General features: G+C 36.0%; 1 protein-coding gene across 1 annotated transcript in view; it reads left to right on the forward strand.

Moving 5' to 3' along the window:
• LOC111060399 overlaps positions 1 to 20,802 on the forward strand; it is a gene marked incomplete at its 3' end in the record, with an annotated part of 114,911 nt that extends 94,109 nt beyond the window's left edge. Inside the window, 1 exon segment of the mRNA XM_039441188.1 lies at positions 20,711 to 20,802. Within this exon segment, the coding sequence (XP_039297122.1) occupies positions 20,711 to 20,802 (92 nt within the window).

The following is a 20,802-nucleotide window of genomic DNA, read 5'->3' on the forward strand; positions in this document are numbered from 1 at the left end:
TCTAGAGTCTTCAGTAGAAGATGAAAACCCCAGATAAAAAACAATTCCAAACCAAAATCAAGATACAGCCCGCTATAACCGTACAATAACTTCCCAACTTTATAGAGCCTATTCAACTCTCCATGCAAACTGGAAAACACGTGATGAAATTACGCGAAAATTTCGCAAAAACCGCTGAAAATTCGAACAATAGCCATGTTGGAAACATTAAAAGGGAGGAAAAATCGTCTCTCTCAGAGCTAGGGGTGATGAAATGATCAAGATATTGTACTGTTTCACTTCCTACTGTCAGTTTGGGTTCGATGGGAAATGTTGGTATTATTTATAGGGTATATTGACAGTTTAATCTCAGTATTTTGGAGAGGATGATTTTGAATTTTTTCAAACTTAGGGGTTGAATTTTGAACAATTTTTGAGGTTTATGGGGTCATCATGATTTTATAGTCTCAATGGGTATTGAAAAATTGTATAGGGTATAGAGACAGGCTCGCTACGCTCGCTTCAAAATGAATAAAATGTTCATTGTATTGAGAAGAATTTATTACATGAACTGAATGGGTGGGTGGTTGTTGTACCGTATGTAGTGAGGTCCACTTTATAATGGCAGTGTTTGATTAGCAATGATGTTGCTATCCTTGTCTATCAATCTATCATCCAACAAAGCGGATAGCGCTATCTCTTTCTCGCTTTGCACTGTTGCCAGATCGTCTTTTAACAATGTAAAATGTCAATGTAAACGTCTTTTTACAATGTAATTTTGTAATTTACAAAATATCTTATCTTAATTATGGAACTTCATTATAAAATTATTGAAAAATTCAATTTATTGCTTAATAGAATGTAATTGATTATTTTAAACGAGGATGAGCAGTTAATATTACATCAATAAACCTGTATCAGCCACCGTCTATAGAAGGCATTGACAAGACAGAGGTTCGGCAACGTTGTTCTCCTATCTTTCTCCACTGCCATTATAACGTGCACCTCACTAATTTTCAAATTAGTTTAATTTTTAATTTGATTAAATTATTGATTATTAATTTTCAATTGGATTATGAAACTTAAAATAAATTAAAGTTGTTATTATTGACAAAATTATACAGACAAACATTTGAGCCATCATTTTACCCATAATCAACCACTTCTCATATTTAGTGGTAACTGTAGGAAAAACTTAATGTGAAATACTTGCGCAAAGTTCCTCTGCTGCACTCAAGAAGCCATTCCTTACTCGCCTACGGCTCGGGCGTAAACGTTTCTTTCGGTGCAGCAAACTGTCACTTTGCGCACTAATTGCACAAATAACTATTCATTATTTGTGTTTATTATCCAAGAATCAAACATTTCTTATAATATCAAATTATTCCCATTTAAAAGTATTAACTTAACCTCCCACATTAAAACATAATTGAACATAATCTTTTAGGTTATGTAGACAAATTGAAATCTACCCAATCTGAGATAGAATCTCTGTCGTGATCGACGACTGCATTTACGCACAAACCAAAACCCAGCTTTAGAGTTAATCCTTGTTATAATGATTTCCCTCCCCTCCTACATCTTCCCACCTCCTTCTCCTCCTCTGCAATGTACTCCTCCTCCACATCCTTCTCCTCAATATCTCGTTCCATCTTTTTTGATTCTCTCTTCCCCCTATTCGCTCCTCATCTCTTTCTATTTGCCAATTCTATTCTTCATAATATATTTCACCTTTGTTATTGTTTGTTTTTGCTAAGCGCCCCTACCATAACTATGTAGTCCAACCCCACAGGGAGTCACCAACATGATAAGATCTCTATTGTATGCTACGCTTTTATTATGTGTTCATCATAAACATTATTTTCGCTTTTAATATTCCCCCTCCTCCTTCTCCTCCTCCTTCTCATCCTCCTTCTCCTCCTACCCATTTCCTCGTTCTCCTACTCCTCATAATCTATATACTAATTCTCCTCCTCCTCCTCCTCGTCCAACTCTTCCTCCTTCTCCTCCTTCTTCTCCTCCTCCCTCTTCTCCTCCTCCTCCTCGTCCTCCCACACTCCCTACTCCTTTTCCTTCTCCTCATTCTCATAGTCCATTTCTTCCTCTTCTTCTCTCTGCTTCCCCTTCTTCTCTCTTCGTCCTCTTCTTCCCCTTCTTTTCTCTTCTTCTAACTTCTTTTCTCTCCCTCTCACTTCTACCCCTTCTTCTCTCTTCTTCCCCTTCTTCACTATTCTTCTCTCTTCTTCCCATTCTTTTCTCTTCTTCTCTCTTCTTGTCACTTCTTCCTCTTCTTCTCTCTTTTCTCTCTTCTTCTCACATCTTCCTCTTCTTCTCTCTTCTTCCCCTAATTTTCTATTCTTCTCTCTTCTTCCTCTTCTTCATAGCACTCATCCATCTTCTCCTCCTTCTCCTCTACCTCTCTCTCGTACTTTTTCTACTCCATTCCCTTTTTATCCTCCTACTCTTCCTCTCTCTCCTGCTCTTCCTCCTATTTTTCCTCTTCCTCGCACACCTTCATCAGCTCATCCTCCTTCTACTCCTCGTTATAGAATTTATCCCCTTTCTGTCTCTCCTCCTTTCCCTTCTCCTTCTTTTCTCTTTCCACCCTCTTCATCTGTCTCCCCCTTCTATCATCCTTCTTCCTCTTGTTCACCACATCATTCATCTTCACATTATCCTCTTCCTCTTCCTTTTCCTTTTCCTCCGCATAGTACTTTTCCCACTTTCTTCATTCCTTCTCCTCCTCGTCTTACTCCTCCTCTTTCAATTCTCTTCTCCTCATCTTCTCCCAACTTCTCCTTCCTCCTTCTCTTCCTTTTTTCGTACTATTTCTGCTCCTCATCTTCCTCCTACATTTATTCTTCCTTCTCCTCATTATCATCTTTCTCTTCTTCACCACATCATCCATCTGATTATCATCCTTCTACTCCTCTTTCAATCTATTGTCTTCTGCCTCCTCCTTCTCCACTTTCTTCTCCTCCTTCACTTCTTCCTTCTCCTCCTCATCTCCTTCACTTCTACCTCTTTTCTTCCACTCCTCCTCCTTCTCCTCCTCATCCTCAAATTCCGCTTCCTCCTCTTCACTACAGCATTCTTCTCTTTCTCCTCTACCTCTTCTTCCTTCTCCTCCTACTCCTCCTCCTTCTACTCCTCCATATTCTAATAATGATAATCATTCCTCTTCACACACTTTCAATATCCTTCTTCTTTACTCTTCTTCCAATCTATTCTCTTCCTCCTCCTCCTCCACATTATTCTCCTCTCCTTTTCCTCCTCTCTCACCTCCTCCTTCTTCTCCTCTTCTTTTCCTGCTTCTCCTCCACCTGCTTCTCCTCTCCTTCTCCTCCTCTTTGACCTCCTTTTCATCTATCTCCTCTCCTTTTCAACCTCATCTTTATATTCCACTTCCTCCTCTTCCTCATCCACCTCCTCCCACTCCTCCTTCTCCTCTTCCTGCTCGTACTCCTCCTCCTCCTCCTCCTCCTCCTCCATATTCTAATAATGATAACAATCAGCAAGGCCCCCTGTATTTGGGGCAACATTGTTATATCGTAATCTTATCATATTCTCTGTGCTTATCAGAAGCCATAGAATAAATGTATGTGCTCGTTTAATGTATATTATTTTGTTTTCCCTCATATGTTGACCACAGATTCAACAGGAGTGAAATAGCTAGGGTAACGGGTACAGTTTTGGAGGTCAGCCATTGAAGGGTGAATAATATAAATTACATAACTTTCACAGCTTTCTTACTGAAATAAATATTATTCACTCTTCAGAAAATATAATTATCAATGAATATTAAATTTGCATAATTGAGATGAAATATTTTGTCAATTATAATTCTACATCATTTAAAAACGATCTGGCAATGTAACGGAGCTAGGAAAGGATATAGCTATCTGCTTTGTTAAATGGTAGACAAGGATAGCAACACCAATGTTAATCGAATACTGCCATTATAACGTGGACCTCACTATAGAACAAGAACAACCACAACATGAAACAGTATCAGCACAATATGATACAGTAACATCTCAACTTGATACACAACTCTATGATTTGATACATTCGTTATCTGCTTCGTGGAATGATAGACAAGGATAGCAACACCAATGTTAATCGAATACCGCCATTATAACGTGGACATCACTTTTAGGAAGATGATACAAGGATGATATATAGTGAGGTGCACGTTATAATGGCAGTGAAGAAAGATAACTGAACATCGTTGCCGATTCTCTGCCTTGCCAATGCCTTCTATAGACGGTAGCTGATACGGTTTATTGATGTAATATTAACTGTTCATTCTCGTTTTAATAAATAATCAATTATATTTTATTAAGCAAGAAATTATATCTTTCAATAGTTTCATGTAGGTTATGTGCTCGTTTAATGTATATTATTTTGTTTTCCCTCATATGTTGACCACAGATTCAACAGGAGTGAAATAGCTAGGGTTGCGGGTACAGTTTGAAGGTAGCCATTGAAGGGTGAATAATATAATAATACAGAACTTTCACAGCTTTCTTCTATATAATAAGAGAGAGTAGGAGAGAGTAGGGTTGTGTTTGTTCTTTTGTTCGCATGAAAATATGTCAACTTGTGGATTGCATACCGGAAAAACGGGAATGATTTAGATCTCCAAATTTTGCACATACATTCTAAAAATATCAATCTCGTGCACCTGGAAGCCCAAATTTTAATTTCCCTCTAGATTTTCCAGAATTAATGTTAAATTTCATTAATGGTACATTCGATTTCATTAAAAATCACCAAATCATATGGTCGAAATTGAATAAGGAACATCTGTTTCTATATTGCTTTCTACCTGAAAACATAGTTTTGAAACTTCGTTTTCCTGATGCAATTTTAGGCCTACACGTGGCATGGATTATCAATTTTTCAGCTAGAACAATTTTTGAGACAAAGTGCTAAATAAACGTCTACAGTTCATCAATGCTGTATCGGCATATGAAAACGCATGCGTTAATATGTCTTTCAATGAAGGTGTTGTTACATAAAGAAATTATATTCTTCCTTTTTATTTAATTGAAATTTCAAAATGATTCGAGCCCTGATAGAATGACTGACTCACTGTACATAGGCCTATTTTGAATTCTTCTAGATTTCATTACGTCAAGTTTTAAGAAAGACCCTTGCGAAGCACGGGTCACCTGCTAGTACTAAAATAAATATCCGATTCTCTGTCTGTCAATGCGTTCTATAGACGGTAGCTGATACAGGTTTATTGATGTAATATTAACTGTTCATTCTCGTTTGAAATAATCAATTATTTTTTATTAAGCAAGAAATTATATCTTTCTATAGTTTAATAGTGAATTTTCATAGTTAAGATGAAATATGTTGTTAATTAGTTATTAATCCTACATTGTTGAAAGACGATCTGGCAACAGAGAAAGGCGAGAAAGAGATAACACTATCTGCTTTGTTGAATGATAGACAAGGATAACAACACCAATGTTAATGAAACAATATCAACACAATATGATACAGTATCATCTCAACTTGATCCCCAACACTATGATTTGATACATTCGCTATCTGCTTTGTGGAATGATAGACAAGGATGCAACACCATGTTTAAATACTGCCATTATAACGTGGACCTCACTATAGAACAGAACAACCACAACATGATACAGTATCAACACAATATGATACATTATCATCTCAATTTGATACACACCAACACTATTTTGATACTTTCGCTATCTGCTTTGTGGAATGATAGACAGATAGCAACACCAATGTTAATAAATACTGCCATTATAACGTGGACCTCACTATAGAACAAGAACAACCACAACATGATACAGTATCAACACAATATGATACATTATCATCTCAATTTGATACACATCAAACACTATGATTTGATACTTTCGCTATCTGCTTTGTGGAATGATAGACAAGGATAGCAACTCCAATGTTAATCAAATACTGCCATTATAACGTGGACCTCACTATAGAACAAGAACAACCACAATATGATACAGTATCAACACAATATGATACAGTATCATCTCAACTTGATACACATCACTATGATTTGATATATTCGCTATCTGCTTTGTGGAATGATAGACAAGGATAGCAACACCAATGTTAATCAAATACTGCCATTTTAACGTGGACCTCGCTGCATTTAACCGTATTGCAGTATTTAAAAGCGTTGAAGTGTATTATTATCCAAAGTCTCGTTAATCCTCAGTTTGTTGACTGATCTCTCTAAACCTCGGTTAGTAGACGGGGGATTAACTTGTTACTTTTTCATTCAAGTGACAAGTTACAAGTTAACAGTGACATGCTATAGTGAGGTCCACGTTATAATGACAGTATCTGATCAACTTTGGTTTTGCTATCCTTGTCTATCATTCGACATAGCCGGTGGTACTATCCTTTTCTAGGTCCACAACGATGCCAATTATTTTTTGACAGAGTAAAATATAATTATTGATGCAGAGAATCGCATCGCTATTCTTCTATCTTTGTCCACTGCCATTATAACGTGGACCTCACTATATAACAATATCATTTTGGAACTGTCAGTATTGTTCAATGGAAGTATTGATGTTATATATGGACGAATACTGACAGTTTCCAGTGAATTACAGTGTGGGGAGAATCGATAGTATTAGACTACACGAGAAACCCGGATTAAAGTTCGTAGAGGGGTGAAATGGAACAACCCTAACAGCTATAAATATTACAAGTGAAATAAATAAACGTAAAATAGTATACTAGTTGACCGAACGAAGTGAGGTCTAAGATTCAAGTCGACGGTTTTGCATTTCTTTTTATGTTTATATTTATGTTCCGCATTCACGGCGAAACGCGGTAATAGATTAAATTTTCATGAAATTTGACAGGTATGTTCCTTTTTTAATTGCGCGTCGACGTATATTCAAGGTTTTTGGAAATTTTGCATTTCAAGGATAATATAAAAGGAAAAAGGAGCCTCCTTCATACGCCAATATTAGAGTATAAATCAGACTATAGAATATTATTCATCATAAATCAGCTGTCAAGTGGATCATGAATTGCATGCCATGACGCATGCAATTCAATATCTCAATGTAACTTGGTAAAAACTCAGCTGCTGTGTGGACTATTGAATTACATGCCTCATTGAATGCAATTTTAATGCACTATTAAATTAACTATTGATCGCATGCAATTAATAACTAAAATAATATAGTATTGTCTCTCGACCTTTCTCTGCTTTGAACTCGGACTGACCTGTTGCCAGTATGTCTTGAAGGATGCTGTGTGGACTATTGAAATGCATGCCTCATTGAATGCAATTTTAATGCACTATTAGATGAACTATTGATCGCATGCAATAACGCATGCAATTAATAACTAAAATAACATAGTATTTTTATATTGTCTCTCGAGCTTTCTCTGCTTTGAACTCGGACTGACCTGTTGCCAGAATGTCTTGAAGGATGCTGTGTGGACTATTGAATTGCATGCCTCATTGAATGCAATTTCAATGCACTTTTAAATGAACTATTGATCGCATGCAATAACGCATGCCATAAATAACTAAAATAACATAGTATTGTCTCTCGACCTTTCTCTGCTTTGAACTCGGACTGACCTGTTGCCGGTATGTCTTGAAGGAGATTAGCTTCTGATGTTAGCATTTTTGATACACCAACCCCAACAGCCATTAGCCGTTTTCACACCGATATCTCGCCGACACGACATACAGACACGATTTATTCTGATGGACAGTATAAGAGGTTTATAACAGCTACGCGAGATCTTCGAACTACTAGTAGTTCTGTGAACAGTAGACCTCACGCAGTCTTCTCATCCACGGTATCTGGTGTCACCTGTTCACCGGCTTCTCCAGACATCTGTGTAATGCATGCAATGAATAATCCACTTGTCAGCTGATTGACTATCAATAATTTTATAGTCTAATTAATCCTATCTTCAGAGTAGATGCGATAAGTTTATATTGTGATATCGGAGTATGGAGGAAATTCCTTTTTCTTTCATATTATCCTTAAAATGCAAAATTCAAAAAAAACCTTGTGTATACATCGACGCGCAGTTAAAAACGAATAATCCTGCCAAATCTCATCGAATTCTATGAACGCGTTTGGCCATAATCGCGTTACATACAGACAGACAAAAGCAAATCCGAGTTAAAACATAGACCTCACTTCGTTCGGTCAAATATAGTGAGGTCCATGCTGCCATATCCTATTAAATTAAGAGAGCAATTGCTGTATTTATATATCTGGTTATTTATGTTCAACGGATCTCGAAAACGGCTCTACCGATTTTCACGAAATTTTAACATAGTAGGTTTATGATATAAACATTCGATGCACTAGGTCTCATCCCTGGCAAAACTCGCTGAAGGTCATGAAAAGTATAATAAATTCATCCTTGGAAAAACAGATGATAATTTCGTCGTCTGTCGATAACAGAAGATGTGTGTGCCTGTGTGGGAGATCAGCTGTGTAATCAATCAGCTTACCGATCTCGCGAGAAATCTAGAAATTTGATTAATTTGACTCGATCAAAATAATCTGATTTGTTGACATGAGATTGTATATCATAATATTCAAAGTTAATCATTATTTTACAGTTCTAAGTGATTGTTAGTTTGTTATTCAATTTGGTTTGTAAACAATCCAAATTAGAACTTCCAAGCTTTCAAATATTTAGACTGAAAATTGGACCTGAATTCAAGTGTATGGAACATAACCTACTTTTTGGAATATTAATAGTGTATAAATCAAAATTCGGGGAAGGAACAGTTTTGGGTTGTGCCTGTTAGTCCTTCCCCAATCATTTTAAAGAAATGTGTTCTGTTTATCAATAAATAATTAACGAGCAAAGCTCGGTGCCCCCATATTTATGTGTAAAGAGAGCAATGGGATATTACCTTGTGCTGTCATATGTATCTCAAAATAAATAAAGAATAAATGAAGGAGGAATCGAGAATAGAAATGAAGTGAGAATCTATTCCAAAAAAAAATGGATGAATATTGAAATTAGACCTAAGATAGAAAAGGAAATGAATAATATTTAATTTTCCCTCCTCTTTTCTGCCATAAAACCACGAGTTATAGCAATTTTTGCTGAGTATCCTCTCTATAAAAACTTCAACACTGTAATAATACACAAAGGAAGACTCACTTCATTTTGTCATTAAACCCCATAAATATCTTCTAAGGCTTCCTATTTAGCAAATGCTGACATTTTGTTAGTAAAACTCAGTACAGGGGTCAGTGGGAGATGAGAAAAAGGCGCTTACAGACAGGAAGCTCCTTGAGGGTCAGTGGGAGATGAGAAAAAGGCGGTTACAGACAGGAAGCTCCTTGGGGCTATCACTTTTAAAACTGTTCTAAATTTTTATTCGCATCTGGGTTCATAAAAAGGAGGATAACCTTCAATTCATTTTCCACGCTACTTTTTTACGAGTCTATTTTCCATGATTTCCTCAGCGACGTCTGTCTGTTCAATTCGAACCCCTTTCTCTTCTTGTTCTTTATTTTACTTTTCTTCTTGTTGTTTCCTTCTCTTCCTCCTCTATTTTTTTCTCTCACTGCATTCCCTCTTCTTCTCTATCTCTTGTTATACTTCTTGATTTCCACTCTATTTCCTAAATTGTATTATTTCTACTTTCCTACTTTTTTTCAGTCTTTTTTCTGTTGATGCTTCTTCATCATTTTATCAGCCCTTCTTCTCCTCCTTCTTCTTCTTCTGATTCTTCTTATCCTCCCTCTGCTTCTTCCACTTCTCCCCCTGCTCCTCTGTTCCTTCTTCTCCTACTCTCTCTGTTTCTCCTTCTCCTTCCTCTTCTTCTTTTTCTTCATCATCATCTCATCAGGTCTTCTTCTTTTGGTAGAGAGTTAGTGGGAAGGATACTTCGAATATTGTTTCCGAAGAATGGACATTGATATGTCCAAAGCTCCGCCAATTTATGTACATGCATTACTATATAATTATCATCTATAGTTATTACATTACAAATTGCTTTTTCATATCATATACATTCAATAATTATTTTCTTAGTCTATATTATGTAAATTCATCTATAATTTTGCTGTATGTAGCTATTGTATATAAGTGTATAGCCCGTATATATTGTAATCTACATAAATAAAGTACTCAATCAATCAATCCTTCTTTATCTTCACCGTTTCTCATATTTTCTTTTTCCACTTCTGTCTTCTCACTTTTCATCTTCTCCTTCTTCTTCATCTTCTGCTTCATTTTATTCTCATTCTCCCTTCATTTCTACACCTTCTCTCTTTCCCCTTCACCTTCATCATTGTTCCTCGTATTTCCTTTTTCTCCTTCTGTCTTTTCGGAATAAAATACTGCTTGCTTCTTCTTCTCCTCCTTCTCCTCATTCTTCTTCTTCTTCTTCTTCTTCTTCTTCTTCTCCTTCATCCTCTTCTTCTACTGCTCAATCTACATTACATTGAGATGTGAAAAATTTTGAATATAGGGAAGAAAAGGAAAAAAGTTATAAAGAGGAACCAGGTGAAGGAGATGATGAAGAAAACAGAATGTGAAAAAGGATGGACGAAAAACAATCATGAAGAGGAAGGGGAAAGAGAGAAGAAGAAGAGGAAAGAGAACAATTGGAAGAAGAAGAAGAAGAAGGAGAAGCAGAGGATGAAGAAGAAAAAGAAGTAGAGGATAAAAAACAAGGAGAAGATGAAGACAGGAGTAGAAAAAGAAAATACGAGATATGGTGATGAATAAGAAGAGGGTAGGAGAAGAAGAAGAAGAAGAAGAAATAGAAGCAGGAGATGAAGAAGAAAGAGAATATGAAGAAGAAGAAGAAGAAGTAGTAGCAGAAGACGAAGAAAACTAAGACAGGTGGAGAAAAAGAAAATACGATAAACAATGATGAAGGTGAAGGGGAAGAGAGAAGGTGTAGAAAAGAAGAGAGAGTGAGAATAATAAGGAGCAAGAGATAAAGGAGAAGAAGAAGAAGAAGAAGAAGAAGAAGAAGAAGAAGAAGCGAGCAGTATTTTATTCCGGGTTCCCATCTGGACTCTGAAGATGAGATGAATTCATTCGAATCCAAATTCATTGCTTTCCATCTCTGTAATATACATACTTTCCTTCACAATACAGATATATATATATACTCAACTGTTTCAAGTTTATTCCAATTCTTTCCATCCTCTATAAGTTGGTGGGGTGGATCTCGAGGTTAAGCGACGCTTACACAGTAAAGGGGTTGGAATGGTGACCGGAAGTTTAGGCCTGATCTTAATATCGTTCAAAACGGTAATCATACGAGTTAGAAGACTATAGAAGATTTACTATAGTGAGGCAGTGGATAAAGATAAAGAAAAATAGCGATGCCGATTCTCTGCATTGATTAATTATATTTCTACACTGTCAAAAACATAATTGGCATCGTTCTAGGCCTAGAAAAGGATAGTACCACCGGCTTTGTCGAATGATAGACAAGGATAGCAAAACCAAAGGTGATCAAATACTGTCATTATAACGTGGACCTCACTATAGCAGGTAACTCATGCTTTGGATCCATTTTAAAACTTGACAAACTGGAAACTTGACGTAGTGAGATCTAGAAGAATTAAAAGTAGGCCTATAACCATCCCCTATAAATGAAATAGTATATTCGCACCTAGAGCAGAAAATGAGATTTTCCGGCTCGAAATCGGTTTTCAAGTCCGAGGCCGTTGGCCGAGAACTAGAAAAGATTGAGTGCCGGAATAACATTTTAGCCCGTGGTGTGAACGCTATTTTTCGCCACACAGAAAAATATACAATATATATATGAGAATAATATTGTTCATTAAGCACTTCCGAAAGCAAATGTGGAAGGTCACAGCTCTAGCAAATCTGAGGTTATCTGAATATCAGGAACTGTCCAAGTATTTTTATTTTTTATTCTCATTTGTCTAAATAACCTAAAAGATTATGTTCAATTATGTGGGAGGTTGAGTTTATACTTTTTTATTTTTTCATATGAAATAAGATGATATTTTTATAAATGTTTTATTATTGAATAATAAACACAAATAATGAGAAATTTTTTGATCAGCTGTTTTAGCACACTTGAAATTTGGCCAATCTGAATGTCACGTCAACAATGCTTGTTGTCATCGACTTGGGAAGTTTAGGTTAGAAGTTCTATCCTACTCTGAAAATCGAATTTGAATAGTTTATAATATATATCTTATCTGTATTTTATTCATTCAAATAGAATGATAGTATCTTATTGCAAAATACTTTATTCATTCTAGAAGCATAAACTGATTCCGTTTCATAAATTATTTTGTAAACACGTTCACATCAAATCAGAATCAGCTGACTTCATGGTTATTTTACAGCCCTAGGGCCGTAAAAATTTTACCGGCCTGGTCAGAAAACAATCACTTTCGGCTTCCATGTGACGCACGAAAACCAGCTCATTACATCCAAGTGGGGTAAAAAACACATTTTGCCCGTGGTTTTTTTTTCGCTATTTTTCGCCACACACAAAAATAAACAAAATATATATATTTATATATTGTCAAGTAGTCACTAAAAAATATATATATATAAATATATATATATATATATATATATAATATATTTATAAATATGAGAATAGTTGTTTACTAAGCACTTCCGAAAAGCAGAAGTGGAAGGTGATAGCTCTAGCAATCTGAGGTAATCTGAATATCAGGAAATTGTCCAAGTATTTTTATTTTCTATTCTGATTTGTCTAAATAACCTAAAATATAATGTTCAATTATGTGGGAGGATGAGTTTATACTTTTTATTCATTCAAGACAATAAGATGATATTATTATAAATGTTTTAATTATTGAATAATGAACACAAATAATGAAAAGTTTTTTGATCAGCTGTTTTTTGATCATCTTTCTTAGTTCCATGTTAGCAGCTGGAAAGGGTACTCTTTTGGGCCTAGGCCGGAAAGAAACCTGTTCTGACGTCAGACGAGAGTCGTCTGCAAACAATGTCTTTCAGATCTACTACGTAGGGACTGGAAAACAGCTGCTTTCTGTGCAGTGTGGCGAAAAAGAATGAACAGGTGAAAGATACGAAAACAATGAGGAGGGAATAAGAGAGAAGAAGAAGGAGAAGAAGAAGAAGAAGAAGAAGAAGGAGAAGAAGAAGAAGAGGAAGAAGAAGAATACATGGAGAAGAAGAGGAAGAAGAAGAATACATGGAGAAGAAGAATAAGATTGGATATGAGGAAAATTAAAAGACAAACAAAATATCTCCGTATTGTTTGAAATCTTGTATTAGAAGTGTGGATACCAGATAGGTAGGAATTACACTGTCAATATTTAAAACAAATTTTGAAATGTTTGATGAAATTAGGTTAGAATTAATTCTTTAAAAATTCAGGAATTCTGAATTTTTCAAGCAGGAATTCGTGGTGTAGAATTGTCACAGTCACCAAGACAGTCCTGATGAAAAAAGTAAACAGAAATCGAGGAGGGCAGAAATTAATTCCAGATATTCCTTCTTTTTCTCATTCTTCTTCTTCTCCTTCCACAAGACTTCTGTTTCTTCTTCTTCTTCTTCTTCTTTTTCTTCTTCTTCTTCTTCTTCTCCTTCTTCTCCTTCTTCGCCATCTTATTCATCTTCTCCTTATTATTCATAATCTTCTTCTTCTTCATCTTCTTTTTCTCCTTCTTCTTATTCTTCCTCCACTTTCTCCTCCTCTCCTCCATGTCTTATTTTCTTGCTCACGTTCTTCTTCTCCATTTTCTTCTTCCTGTTCCTCCTCCTTCCTTCCCTTCTCTTCTCCATATCTTCTTTTCTTCTTCTTGCTCTTTTCTTCTTCTCATTCTACTCCTTCCCTTGTTTCTCCTACTTCTCTTTCCCTCTTTCCTGTTCTTCTTCTTCTCCGTCTTTCCATTCTTCTTGTTCCTCCTCCACCTCCCTCTCCTCTTCTGCATGTATTCTTTTTCTTCTTTCCTCCTACTTCTTTTCCACCCCCATCCACTTATTCTTCTTCTTCTTCCCCTATTTTTCCCCTCCCCCTGTTTCTCCTCCTCCTCTTCTGCATGTTTGGTTTTTTTTCTTCTTCTCCCACTTATTTTTCACCTCCTCCTCTTTCATCTTCTCATTTTCTTCTCCCTCTTCATCTCCTTCTCCCCTTTCCCCTTCACCTACTACCCCTCACCACCATGTAATTTTTCTTCTTCTAGTTCTTATCATCGTTTTTCTTCTTCTTCTCCCACTTCTTTTTCACCTTCTTCTTCATCTTCTCATTTTCTTCTTCCTCTCCATCTCCTTCTGCCCTTTCTCCTTCACCTACTCCCCCTCACCAACATGTCTTTTTTCTTGTACTGATTCTTATCATCGTTTTTCTTCTTCTTTCTCTTCTTCTTCTCCATCTCATTCTTCTTATTTCCTTCTCCTTCACTCCCATTGTGGCAGGAGTTATGTGCAGTACACGGCACTAGAAATGGGCAATTCTGTGCTCGCGACAATATTTTTGAATATTTCAATAGATTCGACACCATTAGGTGGTATTGGACCCTTCAATGACATCTCTTTCTTTTCCTCTCCCTTATACACATTCTTCTTCCTTTTCTCCATTCTCTTCTTCTGTTTCTTTCTCATCTTATTCTACTGTGACATCTTTCTTCCATTATTATTCCCCTCCTATTTCCCCTTCATCTTCTTCTTCTGCATCTTTTTTTCAAATTTTACAATATATGGAAATAATTCTCAGAATGAAGAATAAATACACCGATTTACATTAACTATTCAACGAATTCGACGGTTTGGCATTTCTCTTAATGTTTAAATGTTTATATGTTTTTATGTTGCGCATTTACGGCGAAACGCGGTAATAGATTTTCATGAAATTTGACAGGTATGTTCCTTTTTAAATTGCGCGTCGACGTATATACAAGGTTTTTGGAAATTTTGCATTTCAAGGATAATATAAAAGGAAAAAGGAGCCTCCTTCATACGCCAATATTAGAGTAAAAATCAGACTATAGAATTATACATCATAAATCAGCTGTCTAGTGGACTATAATACTACCCGTTCAAAAACATCGAACATCTGAAATTGTATCTATCCATGAACGTTGTAGACAGTTGCAGCCAGACCTGATAACAGCGCTCACACTCACATTCCGGGACGACACGTCACGGTACGATATAGGACAGAAAGCTTTATGTTTATTTAGGATTTTTTCTAGACATTTTAAATTGATAAATTATTTATTAATTCTTGAGAAAACATAACAACAGGTCAATGTAACTCACTGAGCGCAAGGTCAAACAGAACTACTAGTCAATGAGGAGAGAGATTGAATGTGCATTGAATGGGGGGGATGATATAATATTGTGATGTAACTTCATAAATCGGCGGTGTTTCAACAAATAATTGTCGACTCTCTGAAAAGGATCGAAAATAATTTACTTCAAATACCTACAAATTTAAGTGTTTTCGAATCAACTCTAATAATAAGTATCATATTAGGAATTCAACATTTTTCTTCAAAAATTTATCCTGAATCACTACAAATGTATAACATACCAAAAAACAGCGAATACATTACAACTCAATTTTGATCTATGGTAGAGACAAACTTGATAAGATTACTATAGTCAACCGCACGAAAATAGTCCGATGGAGATTAGAGCAGATGAGTACAACGTTACCGAATGAGAGTTGCCCACAGCTGATTATAGATGAATTGATAGAAAGAAAAATAAAAATCTTGTACCCTTTTTGAATTATTTAATCACATCATGTTTCGGACATTGATGCCATTTTTAAGTTGAACATTTTAATATCCGAAATATGTTGTGATTAAATATTTCAGTAAGGGTACAAGATTTTTATTTTTCTTTCTATTTCTATAAAAGTAGCCCTATACAGAAAAGAGATAATGAGAATTGATTCCTATTATATTAAGCGAGCAATTTCTGTATAATGGTTATATGGAAATATGGTTATCTGGATATCTGGTTATGAATGTTCAACGGACCTCGAAGACGGCCCCAACGATTTTCACGAAATTTGGAACATAGTAGGTTTATGATATAAAATTCGATTGCACTAGGTCTCATCCCTGGGAAAATTCGCGGAAGGACATGAAGAGGATAATTAACCGAAAGTAGTGAGGTCTATGTTTTAACTCGGATTTTCTTTTGTTTGTCTGTATGTAACGCGATTACGGCCAAACGCGTTGATAGAATTCGATGAGATTTGGCTGGAATATTCCTTTTTCAACTGCGCGTCGATGTATACACAAAGTTTTTTTGAAATTTTCGCATTTTAAGGATAATATGAAAGGAAAAGGAATTCCTCCATACTCGGATATCACCATATATATAATAATAATAATATCTTGTGACCTGGCTGGCTGAGGTCTGGTGTCAGAGTTTTCAGGTCGCAACTGATCAATTTCAGGCGCAACTGATCAATTTCAGGCGCAACTGATCAATTTCGGGCGCAACTGATCAATTTCAGGGCGCAACTGATCAATTTCAGGGCCTCAAAACCTGTACAAAACCATGTACAGAAATTGCTCGCTTAATATAATAGGATAGAGAAATGATTTCATAGTACTCATTGACGAGTGGGACTCGGACTATTTCCAACGGACTATTTTCTTGCGGTTGACTATAGGGAATGAATATGTACGATCACAGATCGGAAACTACTACTTATTGACATTATAATTTTCGCCACACTGCACAGAAAGCAGCTGTTTTTCAGTCCCTACGTAGATCAGAAAGACCTTGTTTTTGCAGACGACTCTCGTCTGACGTCGGAAAAGGCTTTCTTTCCGGCCTAGACCGGAAAACGTACTCTTTCTAGCCGCTAAAATGGAAGTCCGTAGTTAATAAGTCATTCACTAGATCGGGCGAGTGTCCACTTTCTTCATCAGCTGAAGTCGCCATGATTTCAGTTCGAATCTCTAATCAAACTAATTCAGCATTTGCTTTGCAACCATTTTTATTCAATTATTTATTGTTGATTAGCACATTCCGAATTTTCAAAAATGCTTGAAGATGACAACGCCCATGATATTCCAAGTGAAATTTTAAAAGAATCTGAAACCCTGACTGCAAATCTTCTACCACTAAAATGAAGAGATAGGTACGATAAATTAACGAGTTTCCCTTATTTTGTATTCTTTATTATTTATTTTGTCAGCAATACCTGTAGTGTGGCGAAAAATATCGTTCGCACCACGGGCAAAAATGTTTTTCCGGCTCTCGGCCTACGGCCTCGGACTTGAAACCCGATTTCGAGCTGGAAAAATCTCATTTTCTGCTCTAGGTGCGAAATATACTATATCCTATATGTATGTAGGTGGAAAAGGGTCTTATTCATTCATGTATTCTCTATATTCTATGCTAGATTTATATATCCGTCATATATTTTGCTGTATTTGATGTATTCTTCATATTCTGTGCAAGTATTTTGTGTATTCTTCATATATTTTGCTAGTGATTTATGAATTCTTGATATATTTTGCTACTGATTTATTAAGTTGGTGAGCCTGTAGGAGGGGCGCGAAAATCCTGAAGTGTATTCTACGATTTACTGAATAATTTAGTTTTTGGGGGAATTTCGATTGTAGAGGAGAAGTATTATAAGAAGTGACAGATGGAGAAGGAAGAAGAAGAAGGAAAGAAGAAGAAATAGAAGGAAGGAGAAGATGATGAAGAAGAAGAAGAACAGGAATAAGGAAAAAAGAAGTAGAAAAAAAGAGGAATAAGTAGTATGAGAAGAAACAAAAAGCAAGAACAAGAAAAAGTCATGGAGTAGAGGTGGAAGTGAAGGAGGAGGAACAGGGAGAAGAAAAATTAGAAGAAGAAAAAGAGAAAGAAAATAAGACACGGAGGAGAGGAGGAGAAAGTGGAGGAAGAGGAACAGGATAAAGAATAACAAGAACAAGATCATAAACAATAAAAGAAGAAAGAAGAAAAAAGTGGATTATATGGGGAAAATTAAAAGACAAACAAAATATCACCCGATTGTTTAAAATCTTGTATTAGAAGTGTAGATGGGACCGCGTCAAACTGGGCTGGCGACAAAGTGGGCCGACGACAAACTGAGCTGGTTTTCCAGCCACTTAAAGGAATGCAGCCCAGTTTGACGGCGTGCAACTTTGTCGGTAGCCCACTTTGTCGTCAGCCCACTTTGTCGTCAGCCCAGTTTGTCATCGTCCCGTGTAGATAACAGAAAGGTAGGAATTGAACTGTCAATATTTAAAATAAATTTTGAAAATGCTTGAAGAAGAGGAAAAAGAAGCAACAAAAGGAGAAGTGAGAGGGGAAAAGACGAAAAAAGAACAAAAATGAGAAAAAGAACATGGAGAAGAGGGAGAAGGAGAAAAAGAAGAAGTAAGAGGAGTAGTGTACAAGAGGAAGAAGGAAAAGATGAAGTAAGAGGAGAACAGAAAGAAGAAGGAAAAAATCAAAAATAATAAGTTGATCGTGGGCAAGACAGAAGAAGAACAGGAAGGAAGAAAGAAAGAAAGAAAGGAGAGAAGAAGAAGAAGAAAAAAATCAGAAGTTGAAGAAGAAGACAGTGTACACAAATAACCAAATCCAAAAACGATCAACCAATCTTAAAACCAAGTCCAGATTCTAGACAGAAGAATATAAGGACAATCTTAGATTGAGAAGACGAATAAGAAGATAAAAAAGAAGAAGAAGAAAGAGAAAAGAAAACGGCCCTTAAAATGTGAAGGGATGAACAGTTAGGGGTATGTATTGGAAGTGAATGGTTGTTCTAAATTACCTCCTCCTCCTCATCCTCCTCCTCCTCCTCCTCCTCCTCCTCCTTAACGGATGGACCCTTCTTGAAGTCTCAAGTCTGGTCTATTGCCGAAGAATCAATAAAATAAAGGGGTTAGTAAGTCCGTTTCCGGCCCCTACTCGACTTTGTCACTTGAGATAAAGTTCAGGAAGATCTTGAAAAACATTTGGACTTTGTCTAGGAACATATTTAAATTAATCGAATAATACATTCTTGTTCAAGTTTAAAATTTTTATTGTTGCGTAAACTTTGAATCACAAATTAGATTATCTTTAAAACTAGTAGTTCTGTTACCAGTAGACCTCAAGCAGTATTCTCATCCACAAGTACCTGATTGAAACTATAGACCTTATGGAAATACAGCAATAGACTGGCTTCTCCACACATCTGTGTAATCACTTGTCAGCTGATTTTTGATGAATAATTCTATAGTCTGATTTTTACTCTAATATTGGTGTATGAAGAAGGCTCCTTTTTCCTTTTATATTATCCTTCAAATGCAAATTTTCCAAAAACCTTGTATATACGTCGACGCGCAATCAAAAAAGGAACATACCTGTCAAATTTCATGAAAATCTATTACCGCGTTTCGCCGTAAATGCGCAACATATAAAAATTCAAACATTGAAACATTAAGAGAAATGCCAAACCGTCGACTTGAATCTTAGACCTCACTTCGCTCGGTCAAAAAGCCACTTGTAAATCAATTTCGTCTGGAAATCAATGTATGCGTGATTTGCATCTAGCTGTTTACCCTGTTGTCAATATTTGCAGTAGCAGAAGTCTTCGGGGTGATTTACAGATCTAGAGATTGTCAGTTTGGTGTAAGGGTAAGCATTCCTGACCGGCAATTTGGAGGTACTGGGTTCGATTCCCGGGCTGGGAACTCATATAATCTCCGGTCACACATACCAGTGTTCCTCTAAATGTGCGTACAGATATGGCGCGAACATGAGCAATTCACTTTTAATCAGCTGACTATATCTGTATTTTTACAGAAACGGTAAGATATAGATATAAAAAGCTTGACATCAGCTGATCAAATCAAATCAAATCAAATAATTTTTATTTTGACAGTATAGCATAATACATACAATAAATAAAATGAGACTCGTTTGAATGAACAATAATGAATGAATACTGCAATTTGTTTAAGATAATCTCGAAAATAATAGGCCTAATAGAAAGTCAAAATAAAAAATACTACTTGCTGAATTAAAACAAATTCGCTCGCAAGTAGGAGTATCAATAACAAAAAAATTTTTTTTCTTGATGCTACATTCACACACAGATTCACACACCATTCACGCACTAATATAATAATTCATGTGTCTACAATCCAACTTCAACCATGATGAAGTCCATGAAGTTAACCAATGACAGTGAACAACCCCTCAATATTTTCAGGTGGAGAAGAAATAAGCCATTTGATAATTTGTTTCTTAAATGAACGAATGTTATTGATTTGTTTTATGTTATCAATGTTATGTTAGTCTATTAAAAAAATTGGACTCAGAAAGACAAAAGATTTTTGAAAAAAGTTTTATAAGCTTTAGGTGGTCTTAAAAAAATGTTTGTTACACTTCTTGTTGCATATAAATGATAACCCTCATACATTTGCCTACTACGATCCCCCGATTGCATAAAGAAAGAAGATAATACTTTAAAAACATAGATGTAGCGCAAAGGTAAACAATTGTACATTTGGAAAATTGGGAATGAGTGCTCGGTTCTCCTTACACCCTTCATAACATGGACTATTGATTTTTGCATAGTGACTAACGGCTTTATATGTGTTTTATAAGTGGAACCAACAGGTTATTCATGATCAAAAGTGAATTGCTCATGTTCGCGGCCCGTAAATCTGTACGTACCTTTAAGTGTTGATTTTTCAAGTTTATTAACTTAGTTATTTTTTGTTATTTACAGATGGCGAGCCGATCAAACTCCCAGAAAACCTTGAGAGTCTACCCAAGGCAGAACACTTCCCTACACAGAGGCACCGTTGGAATACCAATGAG

Source organism: Nilaparvata lugens, chromosome 14 (genome assembly GCF_014356525.2).
Source record: "Nilaparvata lugens isolate BPH chromosome 14, ASM1435652v1, whole genome shotgun sequence".
In the NCBI taxonomy this organism is placed as follows: domain Eukaryota; kingdom Metazoa; phylum Arthropoda; class Insecta; order Hemiptera; family Delphacidae; genus Nilaparvata; species Nilaparvata lugens.